This window comes from Aspergillus nidulans, chromosome VII, assembly GCF_000011425.1.
Source record: "Aspergillus nidulans FGSC A4 chromosome VII".
Lineage (NCBI taxonomy): Eukaryota > Fungi > Ascomycota > Eurotiomycetes > Eurotiales > Aspergillaceae > Aspergillus > Aspergillus nidulans.
In genome coordinates this window covers 1566898-1582061 of record NC_066263.1, presented here as the reverse complement: position 1 = coordinate 1582061, position 15164 = coordinate 1566898, and the positions used below count along the sequence as shown (strand labels likewise).

Here is a 15164-nt window from a genome sequence, read left to right as displayed (position 1 = left end):
ACGGTCGTATGCAAGGTGACGAGTTTGATTCCTGTCTGCCTGCGCGGTTCGGTTCGTTGCTACGCCACAATATATATAACCACCAATTTTGAGGGTCAAAGCTGCACTCTGGGTTAAATGTGCGTTTGCATATCCTACGGAGGGTAACTAAGACCACAAACTGTTCATATAACGTGATATCTTTGATCATTGTATCATTAGGTATCGAAATAAACAAATCCACGCCTGAGATTTTATTTCTTTTTGCTGCGACCAGGAAGTTATCCAGGCAAATTTCCATAGCCACCGTTCACTCCCTACCCTTGAGATCGGTAGTCGTAGATAGGTTATGAGGTATCATTTTCCAATTTATTCCTTCTTGAGGTTGGTGAAACGCAGGTAACTGCACGAGAGATGGTTAGCAACTGCTCAACTGCTCCAAACAACTGATGAATGCTCCAGGCTCGGGTGAACTTACGGCTTGACAACACGGACGTCGCCGAACTTCTTCTGAGCATCCTCGGTGGAGACGGGAGGAGGGATGACAACGTCGTCACCAGGAAGCCAGTTGATGGGGGTGGTAACACCGTGCTTCTCGGTGGTCTGGAGGGCATCAACGACACGGAGGACCTCAGCCGTGTTGCGGCCGGTGGAGGCGGGGTAGGTCATGATGAGGCGGATCTTCTTGGCAGGGTCGATGATGAAGACGGAACGGATGGTAAGAGCCATACCTGCGGGAAAGTGGTTAGAGAGAAGCTCAAGTTCAGCATATTCCTAGATCCCACATACCCTTGGAGTCAACGTTGGTGGTGTCCTGGTAGTCAACCATGTCGTACTGGTGGGCGATCTTGCGCTCGGGATCGGAGATGATGGGGAAGGTCAGCTTTGAGCCGGTGACCTCGTCAATGTCCTTGATCCAGGCCTTGTGGGATTCAGTGCCGTTGGCGCTCTATGAGGAGTTAGTAAGGGACCTAGTATGAGGGGCACAACGGTGTCCACGCACGAGACCGATCAGCTTGACGCCACGAGCAGTGAACTCGGGCTCAAGCTTGGCGAAAGCACCAAGCTCAGTAGTGCAGATAGGGGTGAAGTCATCCTAACCCGAGACGACGGTTAATATGCAGTTTGTACTCCTTGTCTCAAAACCACTTACGGGGTGGGAGAAGAGGATAGCCCAGCTGTCACCAATGTAGTCGTGGAAAGTGATAGGGCCGTTGGAGGTGTCGGCAGTGAAGTTGGGGGCAGTAGAGCCGAGACGAAGGCTATAAATTTCCTGTCAGTTAACAAGCACGGGAAGAAGCTATGTAGGGAAGACTCACGGTGCAGCGCGTCCTTCAGCCATTGTGAGAGTGTTGATGTATCAGAAAGGGAGTTGGGGAGTGTGTGGTATCGAATGGGATGAACTATGGTATTGAGCTGAGACGGAAGAAAGGGGAACAAAGAGTGAGAGGAAGCTTCTCGTAAAATAAATAAGAGGACCTTGATATGGACTCCATGCCCCTCGATGCGGTTACCCCTCCATTCTTCCCCCATCAATCACGCAATTCATTGACCGCCTGCCTAGCACGTATCATTAGTCGCAACATCCCCCACTCGAGCTTGAACTGAGAGTCCGAGAACGGTTCGCGCGACTAAACCCGGGGTGCACCGGGTTCGAGGCTTTTGAGCTTGTCTCCATTATTGGATCTTGCTTCACTGCCTGGGTTGTTCGTACCTGCGACCTCGAGTCCTCGATTCCCTTTACCCCAGGTATATTAACCCTCAAGTTCTCGCTGCTTTTCCAGTCTCTTTCACTTGCTCAGCTTTCTTCTCACCCGCATTTGTCGGCCGATTTTCACTCGGGAGGAGCGTGGCTCGGCCGACAGTTCAAACCTGGCGGCCAATGGAGATCACTGCCGATGGCGCAATCTGTTCACACCATCGCTCGAACGAATTCATCAGCTTGGAGCCCAGGCTGGAGGAGGGTATTGAAACCATGAAAACCGCGGTGATCAAGGCCTTGACAGATGCTGTTGAACTGCAGAACACATTGGCACGGAGTTTATTTTCTACGATAGGTACCACATCGCCTAGTTCAGTCTTTATGAAGTATTCTGGCCACCAGCTTGGAGGATTCGGTACTTCCAAGGTCTCGCTGGTTGATATATGCGAGCTCTGAACCCGGTGTGCTATTGCGGCAACAGCAACTCCCGTGCAAAGGCCACAAGTATAGGCAATTCAGTCGTGATGCATAATTTCCTGGGTGATGGTAAGTACAGCGCCAGTCAATAGTTCGTCTAACCACCTACACTTGCAAACTTGCTTCGTGCGCGGATCTTGGGGCCGTAGAAGACCAATACCCACGGTACGATCGTCAATAGGATACCCTGATCCATGTCAGCTCGGCAAACACTAGCATTAGGAACGCTTCCTTACAATCCCTCCCAAAAGGCTGCAGGCGGCTGGATATCCTAAGTTGGTGAACATGGCATTTGTGACCAATGGAAAAATACCGCCAAGGACGTTACGGCCTAGAAGTCGTTAGCACCTATGATCACCACCGCGTCCGAAACTCAGGCTGGAGAGAAATAAGCGTACAAAAAGATTGAGCGGCAATAGCAGAGCTGGCGTATCGGTGGTACGTATCGGCAAGGTAGTTGAACGTAGCCAGGTATATGGACAGAATGCCAATGGTTGAGCAACCGATGGCAACGGTTGGAACGATCCAAGGGATCGAGGAGTATGACGTCCATCCAAACCAGAATAAGCCAACTGGCATCAATATTGATTCGACGCAGGCGAAGTATAACCGTCCTTCTGGGCTATTTGATATCTTGCCGAATCGCGCAGCTAATCTTTCTTGGTTTACACTCAGCACTGTGCCTACAATTGCAGCAATAGAAACCGCTATGGACTGTTGTTAGCACTGGCAGTAAGTGCTAGGGTAAGTCATACCAGAAAAAACCGCCCCGTTCTGCTCAATATTGAACTGATGGTTTGTCGAAAAGACTAGGGGTACTGCGCTGAATTTAAGGTAAAGAATTGCCCAACTGAACGCAACCCAGAGCGAGAAGAAAAAGACAACTGGCTCGGTGGAAAGAAGATCTTTTGGTATACGTGTCAGTCGGTTCCAGCCCGCTCCTTTTGTTCAGTGGACGTCAAAGGGCACTCACGAAATGGTCTGTAGCAAGAAATTGAAACCATCTTAGCCAGAGAGTCACGCTCTTCGTCACTCTTAACCTTCCATCTGATCCGCTGAACTTGCGCCTTTTCCGTTGTCTCATTGGCATCAAAGACCACGCCGTAGTAGCCCGCTTCCTCGAGCAAATCGTAGTACTTATTCAATGTTTTGGCTTTGCGGCTCAAAAGTACACTACCGCGTGTTTCGCTAAGGAAGAAGAAGAGTATGACGAGAAAAACTGCCGCGGCAATTGCTTGAGAATAATAGATCCATCGCCAGTTCGCCCGGCGCTGGATAAAGCCGGAAATAAGTGGACCTAGGCCTGTTCCAAAGAGAACAGAGCCGGAGAAGTACGACATGGGGGTATTGCGGTCCCCTGCGTGATAGATGTCGCTTATAACTCCTCCGACCATTGTCGAAAAGGTGGCTGTGAGGGCAAAGCAAGTCAATAACATTTTCCCGAACCCACGATACATAAAGGATGTACATACATCCACCAATCCCCAGAAAAAACCTCGCGACAAGTAAACCCGCAAATGAGTCTGTCGCTCCACAACCAATAAGGCAGACTGCATACCATCAGAACCACCTTTACATTTCTTCATGTTACTCGATCGCGACTGTAACTCACCAGTGAATACAAGGCCACTAGATACAAAGATCGGCCGTCTGCCATTGATTTCTGAAAATGGGGCAAGGACCATTGGCGCGATCCCAAATCCAAGGCAAAAGAGCGTAATCCCTAGGTTGTAGACGACCCTATCCACATTCCACTTTGCAGTGAGCTCATCGGCTGGGGGCGTGTATTCACCAGCGGCGTACGCACTCATTGCGGTCACACCGCATGATATCCAGGTGATCACGGACTTGCGTGGCTTACTCCAGAGAAACGGCGAAGCATACTTTGATAGATCTGGATATGGCGGTGGAGCTGGGCGGCCGGGACGCGGGGAAGAAAGACCCACGGGCACAGGTAGAGGAGTATCAAAAGTGAGATATAGATGTTCGACTGGGATTTGCGAAATCTCGCCGCTCTGTGTGAGGTGCGTATGTTGACCTCGGTTATCCATGGCTGTTATGACGTCGAAGTCGCTCCTGTTGGCTGAGACTGGGGTCTGTCCGATCTCTAACCAAGAAGCCTCCTGCGCGTAAGCCGTCGCGATTGCCTCTGCGTCTCTCATTGAGAAGAGAGAGAGCAGAGCCGAGGGCTGGGAGATTTTAAAGCTGCCCCAGGTTGGAGTAAAGCCGACTCAGCCGACTAATACCATCATTTTAGCTCCCAGCGAGGATCATACCTCAAACCGGCTTGCGGTTGCAAAGGGCGGCAAACTCGCGAACCTCTGCGCTGTGGGGTTAGCGGAATTTCCGCAACTGAGTCGGAGATATGATATCGATTGGTTCTGGCAAGGCCTAGATGACTCGACAGCTTATTTCAAAGCTTTGATCTCGAATCAGAAAGGCGTTCATGTCACTGACTCTGGAAAATACCAGCCCATCGATACATGCAGTCTAGGAGATATCACCTTCCTCCCCGGCAGATACTCGAATGCCCGCGCAATGATTCGCAATACCAGCATTTCATGTCCTGGGTCAGATCTTGTCATAGATATCAGACATGAAGCAAAACGACCCCTCGTATGAATCTACCAGTGTCAATGCCCAGAACATTACTCCGTATGTATCACGTGGATGATCGACCAGGGCCCACCGGCGCGGTAGGTAGGCTAGTGTCGCGTCTCGCCGCTCAGACAGGTTATCTGGACTATTGATTGCTTTCAAGTCTCGTCTCCATCTCATCACATCAGTCTTCACTATTTTTTGGTCCAAGACCTTGCGGTGGTAAGTTCTTATTTAGAAAACCCTTCGTCAAGAACTGAGTGCTAGTCCCAAGAGAAGGGAGTGAAAATTGAATCAAATTCAAGAATCCATCTTCTACCGCAGCTACGGAGACTAACGCTGTCATTTCTACAGACGCGTTGACGCTCGAGCTTTAATTTGACTGCAAACGCCTCATCGTATTCTGCCACATCATCTTCGTCATTCGCTTCCCTTTCATTCATAATTGCGCTTCTTCCCCATCTAATCGTTAAGTTACCTTTCGCGAGTTCGTCACCATTTCGTTCTCTGCAACAATCATGGCGCTTGGCAGGAAGCGCAAGTCAGAGAGCGTTTCAGTTGTTGAAGAAGCTGGAGAGGCTGATACACCTTCCAAAAGAGTACGTGAAGTTGAAGCCTGTATGGTAGATATCCTCATGAGTGAGGAGAATCGGTTGCGAATAATGATTGGAATAGATCTTGTGGATCGCAAAAGGCTGACATGGTTTCCATTGACAGATCGCAACAGACGCCACTTCAACCACCTCTACGCCCGCAACACCCGCTACAGGAGAGAAAAGAGGTAGAGGCCGTCCTCGCAAATACCCTGTGGGCTCTACCCCCGTTCGTCCAGATGGACCTAAGAGAGGTCGCGGGCGTCCCCGCAAGGAAACAACTGGCACAGGTATCTACCACCTTTCGGTTCTACAGCGGTTTTAGAGTGTTTTGGTTATTCGGAGCTGTATGGTCCTGATTTATGACCTCTCCATGTGTCTAACGCAGATTAGCTACTCCAAAGGCTAAGGCAACACCCAAGTCGAACACACCTGGTGGCGTCTCGCGGGGCCGGGGAAGGCCGAGGAAAAATCCTATTCCTAGTGACTCTACACCAACTGCCGATGGCAACACCGCCAACGATAGCGGACGTTCTTACTGGCTTATGAAAGCTGAACCCGAATCTCGAATTGAAAAAGGAAAAGATGTGAAGTTTTCTATCGATGACTTGCGTGCTGCAAAGGAACCAGAGCCATGGGATGGTGCGTCTTCTTCTTCTGATGTAGCAACAAATGGTCCGGCTAATTCAGTTGCCTAATAGGCGTGCGCAATCCCGTTGGTAAGAACGTTGATGGAGCAATTAATTGAAGACTTTTCTCACGAAAACACAGCACGGAAGAATATGCAATCTATGAAGAAGGGAGACCTTGCTTTCTTCTACCACTCCAACTGCAAGGTTCCTGGTATTGCCGGTGTCATGGAGATCGTTCAGGAGCACTCTCCAGACGGTAAGACGTCCCTAAAGTGACGAGGTTGGTTCTGATGCTGACCCTTTATTCACTATGCAGAGACTGCCTTTGATCCCTCCCATCCATACTACGACGAGAAATCCAAGCGTGAGAACCCAAGATGGGTCGTGGTTCACGTGGAATTTCGGCGCAAATTTGATAAGCTGATTACGCTAAATGAACTTAAGTCTCACGCCGGTGCTAATGCGCCCCTTGAGAACCTTCAGATGCTCAAGCAAGGGCGGCTCAGTGTCTCGGCTGTGAGCCCACAAGAATGGGACTTCATTATGAGCCTGGCGAGCAATGAGGCGGCATTTGGTCCCTCGAAGGAAAGCAAATCATACGATGCTAATGAACCGGCCAAAAAGGATGGAGGCGCGGAGAAGACAGAGGCTACCGGTTAAGATAAAGCAATGGGAAATCAAGCTATTTCGTCGCTTCTCAGGATCTAAGTTCGCTTTATTGGCAAGCGGCATTGATTTCAACTTTTTCTTTCATGTATAATCAAAGCCACTTTCATCTTCTAGTTTCATTGCTCCTATATTTCCCCATAGCTCGCAGTTTAATCATTCTCAGCGGCTTAAGACAGCGAAGTGGAGATATTGAGGTCAAACGGCAGTGCACAAACTTCAGAACGGTGCTTGGTAATCAGCTCTTGATGGTCTTCCTCGAAGCTTTATGGCTCTTAAATCAAGGGCTTTACAGTTGGTCTCCGCCATTTGACGTCTAACTGAATTCCTCAGAAGAGCAAGTCTATCCGATGAGGGGCCGCCAAGGCCCCGCAGCATCCGACGGTTCTTATCTTTTTATCGCATCACTGCTTGCAGCTCCAGAAGCTCTCCAACACCTCACCTCCCCTCTCCCCTCTCTTCTCCTCTTCCCCGCCCTATATGTCCTCTCTTTCATCTTTTCTCCCTCGATTCCGTCTTTGTGGGTTTCGCACTCTCTCTTTTACCTTTCAGTCTCGGCGGCAGTTTTATTCACAATTGACCATGGCCACCGCTGTCAGCTTAACTGCCCCCAATGGGCACAAATACGAGCAGCCTATTGGTTTATTTATAAACAACGAGTTTGTTGCATCCAAGTCTGGCGAGAAATTTGCCACCGTCAATCCCAGGTATGCATCTCTGGTGATGCACGGTAGTAGCTATATTCTAATATACGCGCTAGTGATGAAGAGGAAATCACCCAAGTTTATGCTGCTGGAGAAGAGGACATCGATATCGCAGTCAAGGCAGCAAGAAAGGCCCTCAAAGATCCCTCATGGAAGCTTCTTACCGCAACAGACCGAGGCAATCTGATGCTCAAATTGGCGGACCTCATTGACCAGAACAAGGAAACCTTGGCCGTCATTGAAACATGGGACAACGGTTGGTAGAATTTGTCAATTTTATCTCAACCTATTCTCTAACTTTCATAGGCAAGCCGTACCAGGTTTCCCTAAACGATGACCTCTCGGAGGTCGTTAACACAATTCGCTATTGTGCCGGATGGGCCGATAAGATCCACGGGCAGACCATTAGCACAACACCGGCCAAGTTTGCATACACCCTACGTCAACCTATTGGCGTTGTTGGCCAAATTATCCCATGGAATTTCCCCCTAGCTATGGCTGCATGGAAGCTGGGTCCTGCGTTGGCCTGCGGCAACACCGTTGTTCTAAAGCCTGCAGAGCAGACTCCGCTTAGCATCTTGTACCTTGCCAAATTCATTAAGGAAGCCGGTTTTCCACCAGGTGTCGTCAACATTGTTAATGGCCTTGGTCGTGTGGCAGGATCTGCATTGGTTACCCATCCAGGCGTGGATAAGGTTGCCTTTACTGGCTCGACCATGACTGGTAAGGAAATCATGAAGATGGCTGCAGGAACCATGAAGAATGTGACTTTGGAAACTGGCGGCAAGTCACCTCTGCTTGTTTTTGACGATGCAGACCTCGAGCAGGCGGCCAAGTGGGCACATATCGGTATCATGTACAACCAAGGACAGGTCTGCACGGCTACGTCGCGTATTCTTGTTCACGAAAAGGTTCACGATGAATTTATCAGACTTTTCCGCGAGGCCGTGGCGACTACCAGCAAGGTTGGAGACCCATTCTCAGATGACACGTTCCAGGGCCCCCAGGTTACCAAAGCCCAATACGAGCGTGTTCTTTCTTACATCGAGAGCGGCAAGCAGGAGGGCGCCACCCTGGTCGACGGCGGTGTCCCATACAAGAACGTCAAGGACGGCAAGGGTTTCTTTATTGCGCCCACAATCTTCACAAACGTCAAGGACAACATGCGCATTTACCGCGAGGAAGTGTTCGGACCGTTCGTCGCCATTGCCAGATTCTCAACTGAAGAGGAAGCCATCGACAGAGCCAACGACACAACCTATGGACTGGGAGCAGCCGTCTTCACGAAGGACATTGAGCGAGCCCACCGTGTTGCATCTGAAATTGAGGCTGGAATGGTGTGGATCAACAGCAGCAACGACAGCGACTTCCGCGTGCCCTTTGGTGGTGTCAAGCAAAGCGGTATAGGGCGCGAACTCGGCGAAGCTGGCTTAGAGGCGTACACCCAAATCAAGGCTGTGCACGTCAATATGGGAACCAAGCTGTAACCTGTTTCTGATGTTAAGATATTTAAATAAGGAATATAAATGACAATTTACGAGTTTTCGGTCCGAATAACTATCATATTGTTTCTTATACTATACGCTGTATGTACGGTTTCCAGGCGATCTGAATTACAGCCTGATGCCTATTTTTATTTGTATGTTAGCCTTCGAGCTAGAGCACAGCATCTGCCATATATGCGGGTATCAAGAAACATATATATGGGCTTACATTTCTATCTCACGGGATACAGTCGCTATCTAACTATTCACGTTCCGTAGGTTAAATACAAGAAGCTAACTCTTATATCAACATCACAACCAGAAACCGTATTTGTTGTCTGTCCTCTAACTGAGCATTTGCAGGTTTTCGACGGGTTGCGTTTGTTATCAATGAAACCGTAATCTATTCAATACCTACGAACCACCCGGTCTCTGCAGCTTACCTAGGCGTTCCGGCCTAGGTAAAGTAGGTAACCTGCGTGAGTGTACATGGAAAGCAGATTCCTGTGGTTCTGACCGTTGTCAAGACGGGCTCTGGCCGTTCCGGTGTCCCGGCCACGCGGCCTGGTCCCTCAATTGACAAGACCTCGGATAGTACTGAGGTTCCAGTTAGGCATATACGTAAATTAGTTAAACGCTCAGCAAGTACTTGTTTTTATCTTTTACGATGCATTTTGGACTTCGCTTCTTTCTTCTTCTGCTCCAGCCTGCCGAAGCCCTAGCTCGTATTAATCGTCCCCCTACGCAGACGAACCAGGGGATAGCAAGCTGGTGGCGTACCCCGATTGCTGGATTCAAGAGACACGGGCTTCTATTGAAACCGGTGTCGCTGCTTCATGCATCGTTAACTTCATGGTCTTTAGCATAGCGTGGTTGTTTCTCATCCAGTCAACTTTCCCAGGGACCCTTATTTCTGCGAAGAATGGTGGATGATTGCCCACGAACTATGCAAATCGGACGCCCGAACCGGCCTTCAGCATGGACATCCCTGATAGACTTTAAGACCATGTTTGCTGCGATACAAACATCACTACCTGATCTTTTCCAGAGTGGGCAAGCAGGTGAGTGCAGAAAGTGCCGAGAAGACATGCGCCCTGGGCTGCCTGATGGCTTGGGTCGAGATCCACGGACCTGCTTAAATAACGAAAGTTTGCGCATTTGTAAGCCATGGAGGCATAGCCATCTAGGAAGGATTTGGGGCGTTGTTTGCTTCCCTTTCGTCGTCATCGGTGCGATACGCCACGTTGCTTCGAGCCTGAAGAACTGCAAGTGACACTTGGTAAATCGATAGTACCAGTCGGATTTCAAACAAGCTCAGCTGCCTGCATTTTAGGCACGTAGCCCAGCTGAGGAAGCAAGCAAGCAAGCAAGCAAGCAAGCAAGCAAGCAAGCAAGCAAGCACTCGCAGTAGCCGGGGATCGCTAGTCTAACAGGCGACAGCGCCCACCCCGACCATGCGTGCATACCAAATATGCATGTAATTTCGGCCCCAGTTGCAGGGCTTGCAGCCCTAGCATAGGTGCTAGACCCTTTGCTGGCAGTCTCACCCTTTTCCCCAACGTGCAGATCGAGGTGTCAGAGAGCGGAGATGGCAACAGTCCGAGCGCTAATTTCCACTGAATGAGAACAGAGTGGCGCATGTTTGGATGATGTCGTGGCGAGTCGGGACCAGGTAGTATGTTTCATTGCTACCTAATGGCTTATGTATCGACTTGGAGCTCGAGAAGACGGCGCCCGCTTCAGAGGAAGTCTATACAAGTTAACTTCATAAAGCGGTGGTAAAAATCGACGAGTTGAGGCAGGAAAGGAAACCGGAACATTCATGGGCACGATGCGGGATAACCCCGGAACTTCGAAGCGTTGGTTGGAGATGTACACAAACAAGGAGTTGGCCGTACTGGGTACTTTGCTTTTAGCGGCATGAGACACCAAAGAGGAGGTACTATGTACCTAAGGGGACCTAGAACAGGTTCGAAGGTGCCCAAAGGTTGTAATAAATAACAGCGATACCGTATGCGTATGGTTGATACCGGTCGTTACAAAGTACGGGAATAGTTACTAGCGGGGCGTGAGAAAGGAGCTTTAGCTGCAGTTCCATTCAGCTTATCATGCATGTCGAGCCCATGTAAGATACGTTGTCTTGCATGAAGAATTGATCATGTGAGTGAGAGTTGGTGCGCCCATACCCAAAGTATTTAAATCAGATGCCTACCAGTCTGGCTGCCTGCTGCAGCGTTGTGGGAAGGCATCGCGCCGTTGATCAAGGCTCGCTCAAACCGACTAATCTTGGACTTGGAGGTTAGGTTCTGGAATCGGAGCAGATTGAAGGAACAAATTTAAAAAATGAAACAAGAGAAATAATGATTAAAAACAGGATTGAACGTTTTAGCTTTACCTCACCGCATTTTCTGCGTACTCCGTACGTTGGATCCAGCCAGGGGAAGGCAGAGCCGACTTTGTTGGTGACGGCTTGGTGACATGAAGTGGAACATTACTCCGGAATGTTGTCCAGAATTGAGAATCCGAAGAGCTATCTGGCTCTGCAAGCCCGTTTGCCTCCTGCAGGTACTATTCTTACTACATACTCCCTGCGAAAACTGTCTGCCCAACAGATGATGCAGCATGGTTATGCATGAATGGAGGTTGAGCTGGCGGGCTCCACGCCAGCTCGGTCCGTGACTGTGATGGCCCCAATGCTAAGGCCACAAGCTTTGACCCACAGTAAATGGCCATTGTTTACTGTTTCGATGGACGATGAGCAGCATAACGATCATCCCTAAAAGCTGAACATAAATAAAGCTTTTATCACCGTGCGTGGAACTGCTTAGAAAGCACTTGACCGCAAGGTCCTGTACTGTGTACGGAGGTTCTACGAAAACATGTCCAAGCTTGGTTCCAAGCAGAATAGCTGCGTTCGTCACCGAAGAGGCAATGGCGAAGGCGCGAGGTCATCAACCAAGGACTACGCAGTCGGCTTGTCCGCAGTGCTTGCTTTTTCCCTTTGCACCGTCACACCGATCGGGAGGAGACACAGGCCTCATGAAGGGCCGGAGAACGGGTGATCAATGCAGAGGCAAATGCAGTTAAACGGCTGTATGTCAGAAGGCTCGATTCCAACTGGTAGATAATCTTACACAAAGTCCGGCAGTTTGGGATCCTGGCCGACTTGCCGTGTCACATCCATGGAACAGAATCTGTCAGATTCAGGGACCGACGGCAGCAAAGGACGCGTTTAGCGACGGTTTCCACCGGTCGGATGAAATCCCATTTGCTCTCAGCTCCTCCACTGTTGCTCCCGAAATTCCTGCACAGGGGGAAAGTGAGGCTGCTGGATACGGGAGTGCGTCATAGCAACGAGACTCGATGCATCGGAATCTGGCAGACGCGCCGTGGACGGACCAAACAAACGTGCAGAATCTGCCCCAAAACGGAACCACTTTCGCTATTGGTGACTGGACATGCAAGAGAAGGCTCATAGAGAGACGGTTTTGACATCTCGGCACGTTCGAGGCGACCGCTTATGTGCATGACAGGTGCACTGTCTTAGCCAGGCTTGGACGGCCTGTCTGAAGGACTCGTGAGGCAGAAGGCGCACTTGCGTCGGAGACTTGATAATTCCTAAGCCGAATCACATCCCGAATAATTTCGATAAGGATTATTGTTGGCTGGAATTACAGCTAGGGGGTACATGGATTTAAATGTAGCTTACCAAAAAGAGTACAAGAGTGACGTGGACTCGATGAAACTTGGGGAAGTCCCAACAATAATCATCAAGGCCAATGACCGGCTTGAGTGGACGAAGCAACCAAGTCCTACCACAGTCTTACTCTTGCGTCTTGGCAATCCGGAGTAGGTACGGAGTAAACATCACGAATCGAGCCCGGCAGAGTGCCTGAACCGATTGGGAAGTCATGTGGGGCTTGGCGCTTTCCAATCGGCCACGATTCAACTCTCAGTGACCTCGAGTTTCACTTTCGCAATCACACCGAGCTATCGAGTTGATTGATCGTCTTACCTCTATATCTACCATTCTAATAGAGCGGGTGCTGTGTCACCATCTCACCCCGTTCCAGCTCAAGCGAGGGTCTCAGACCAAGAATGTCTTCCATCCAGAAGTGGACGGTTTCTGAGGTATGGACTGGAGTCTTGTGTCGTTGAAACCTGGCAGACGTGCCTGGTGGGCTGTGACCCATCATCAATTGCGCCGTATATTCGACTTTGGAATCTCACTCTTTTACTGCTAGCCGTACCTAGAAGTATCGGGGACTTTACTCGAGGGGCCATTTTATGACAATAGTAAGAATGAGCTTCGCTTCGTCGACATCTGGGAGCAGAAGCTGTACGCCCTGGACCTTGCTAAGGGCCCTGAGTCCTTGAAGGTGCTCGATACGTCCGAGTCCATTGGGTGGGTGGTGTCTACATGCATTTTACTTCTTCCGCTAGGCAGAAAGCTAACACAGGGAGTCTAGGATGACCGCGAATATTGCAAACGGTAACGATAGCCAGAAGGATCATATAGTCGCGGCCGCTAAGTATGGATTCGCCCTCGTGAACCGCAATACAGGCGAGCTGTCATACATCGCTCGCCCGTGGGATGAACCAGATCTGCTCAGAAGGTGAGTTGAATTGTGCTCTGTGAATCGAACGAGTTCCTGACCCATATAACAGAATGCGCTTCAACGATGGGGCGGTCGACAGCAAGGGCCGTCTCTGGGCTGGAGCCATGAACGATCCCAAGGTCCAAAGTCTGATCAATGAAGGGGTGCTTTTCCGGCTAGATCCAGACCTGAAACTGAGTCGTATGGTTGAGCAGTTGACGATACCAAACGGTATTGGCTGGAACTCCGCCAACGATACGATGTATCTGACAGATTCCCCAACGGGGAAGATCTTCGCTTTCGACTTTGACGAGAGCACTGGAGAGATCAGTAACAGGAGAGTCCATTTCGACACTGGAGAGCCAAAAGAACCTGACGGGTTCGCCATCGACAGTGAAGGATGTATCTGGAGTGCAATCTACGGCGGGGGTAAGGTGATCCGCATCGATACCCAAGGCAAAGTTATTGGCGAGATCTCACTTCCCACCCGAAACATCACCTGTCCGGCTTTTGTGGGGACAGAACTATTCATCACCACGGCCAAGGACGACAAAAATGACGACAAGTTCCCGGAGTCGATTCGGTATGGAGGGCATCTCTACAAAGTTGATGTGGGAGTCCGAGGACAACCAAGACATGAGTTTCGCTTCAGTCAATGACCATTACTCATGTGAGGATAAGCCGGAGTGAATCATATTGTTGGGGGTTAATGATTGGAAATCATTATTGCTGAAAACGGTGCTTTGGATCCCGAGGTCGAAAGCCTCAAAATGCCCTAAAGCTCAGGTCCTGCTGCCCTCCAGACTGGACGAAATTGGTCCCTTTCGGATCAGTCACGCATATATTTCTTAGCAGCCGAAACCGATTCAATAGTTCTCCGATCTAAGCATCTTACCCAAGACCTGTGTAACAATCCCCAAAAAGGGGCAGCGCTGAATCCGGCCTCGGGGGACGAGGTACGGTTGTGCTGAGACCAAGCATCGTCAGCCCTGCTTCACGCCGTTACCATAGTACAAATGTTGAGCATACCTTTAATGGGTCCTGACCCTTTGAGGCTTAAGCTGATATCCTCCGCGGAGGCTTGGACCGCACCACCGAGGTTGCTCGTATCAGTTGCCGAGTATCCACTCGTGGCTAGCCCACTGCTTTACCCAAGAAAGAGAAGTACTCCGTACGGACAAAAGTACTTCGTCCTTCCAGATCGTCTGTGCGACCCACGTTTTTGTTTCTCTCGAAAGGTACCACGTACGGCCGAAAGGAGGTACTCGCTAAAGCAGTATAGTATATTACTGGCGGCTCGGTATTGGCCAGGTGAACGGTACATCTACGGACAGAGATTGGGGTCCCAACTCCACGGTAATACAATCCCAATGCGACTTGAGAACAATGCCATTATTCCCCGTTGGTATTCCTGCGGTCGCGTTTGCCTTGAAATCTGTGTAATAGCGAATGCATCGGCTACCGGGATCGCTTCCTCACCAAGAGATGCAGTGTTCCTGCCTGGTCTGAGCTAATCTAATCTAGACTAGAACTTAATTCGAACGATGAAAGCGTGAAGGAAACTACATGCATTGTCCTGCCGAGTTCCAGCATCAGGTCCTTTTCGGAACGTGCAATATTCCAGGTTGGACTTGTTATCACCGACCTGTATATTGATGCTCTGTACTGTTTATCTGTCTCGTTCACCCCACCCTGCTTGCTTCGTACATGGTTTCAATGCAACCTGACAAC

The 15164-nt window shown here is 49.9% G+C and overlaps 5 protein-coding genes across 5 annotated transcripts, besides 1 other annotated feature; 3 read left to right on the top strand and 2 right to left on the bottom strand.

Annotated features, from left to right (window-relative positions):
* Positions 1 to 15164: part of a sequence feature (contig 1.26 403..389371(1)) that runs on past both edges of the window.
* ANIA_10223 (peroxiredoxin) lies at positions 168 to 1386 on the bottom strand. The gene is made up of 6 exons (XM_050612840.1): positions 1299 to 1386; positions 1133 to 1241; positions 983 to 1075; positions 769 to 928; positions 427 to 710; positions 168 to 382 (listed from the first exon to the last, which is right to left on the bottom strand). The coding sequence occupies exons 1-5, from the start codon at positions 1319 to 1321 to the stop codon at positions 454 to 456; spliced, it is 642 nt and encodes a 213-aa protein (XP_050468711.1). The 5' UTR covers positions 1322 to 1386; the 3' UTR covers positions 168 to 382; positions 427 to 453.
* Positions 2197 to 4320, bottom strand: ANIA_01691 (uncharacterized protein; the record flags this gene model as incomplete). The annotated part of the gene is made up of 7 exons (XM_654203.1): positions 2197 to 2217; positions 2268 to 2345; positions 2395 to 2489; positions 2557 to 2865; positions 3132 to 3566; positions 3631 to 3708; positions 3771 to 4320. The coding sequence occupies 7 exons, from the start codon at positions 4318 to 4320 to the stop codon at positions 2197 to 2199; spliced, it is 1566 nt and encodes a 521-aa protein (XP_659295.1).
* ANIA_01690 (EVE domain-containing protein) lies at positions 5275 to 6641 on the top strand (the record flags this gene model as incomplete). Its single annotated transcript, XM_654202.1, has 6 exons — positions 5275 to 5355; positions 5474 to 5639; positions 5743 to 5991; positions 6051 to 6068; positions 6121 to 6237; positions 6298 to 6641. The coding sequence occupies 6 exons, from the start codon at positions 5275 to 5277 to the stop codon at positions 6639 to 6641; spliced, it is 975 nt and encodes a 324-aa protein (XP_659294.1).
* ANIA_01689 (aldehyde dehydrogenase family protein) lies at positions 7230 to 8838 on the top strand (the record flags this gene model as incomplete). The annotated part of the gene is made up of 3 exons (XM_654201.1): positions 7230 to 7354; positions 7408 to 7607; positions 7658 to 8838. The coding sequence occupies 3 exons, from the start codon at positions 7230 to 7232 to the stop codon at positions 8836 to 8838; spliced, it is 1506 nt and encodes a 501-aa protein (XP_659293.1).
* Positions 11901 to 14471, top strand: ANIA_01688 (SMP-30/gluconolactonase/LRE family protein; the record flags this gene model as incomplete). Its single annotated transcript, XM_654200.2, has 7 exons — positions 11901 to 11928; positions 11984 to 12175; positions 12513 to 12684; positions 12874 to 12966; positions 13133 to 13240; positions 13305 to 13451; positions 13504 to 14471. 7 exons carry the CDS (start codon positions 11901 to 11903, stop codon positions 14090 to 14092), a joined length of 1329 nt encoding a protein of 442 aa, XP_659292.1. The 3' UTR covers positions 14093 to 14471.

What these genes read in the sequence shown, in the direction of transcription:
- ANIA_10223 (XM_050612840.1), bottom strand. Translation starts at nt 1,321, where the DNA reads ATGGCTGAAGGACGCGCTGCACC. An exon ending in GCTGAAGGACGCGCTGCACC is followed by an intron (nt 1,242 to 1,298) that starts GTGAGTCTTCCC and finishes GGAAATTTATAG; the next exon opens with CCTTCGTCTCGGCTCTACTG. An exon ending in CACCAACGTTGACTCCAAGG is followed by an intron (nt 711 to 768) that starts GTATGTGGGATC and finishes ACTTTCCCGCAG; the next exon opens with GTATGGCTCTTACCATCCGT.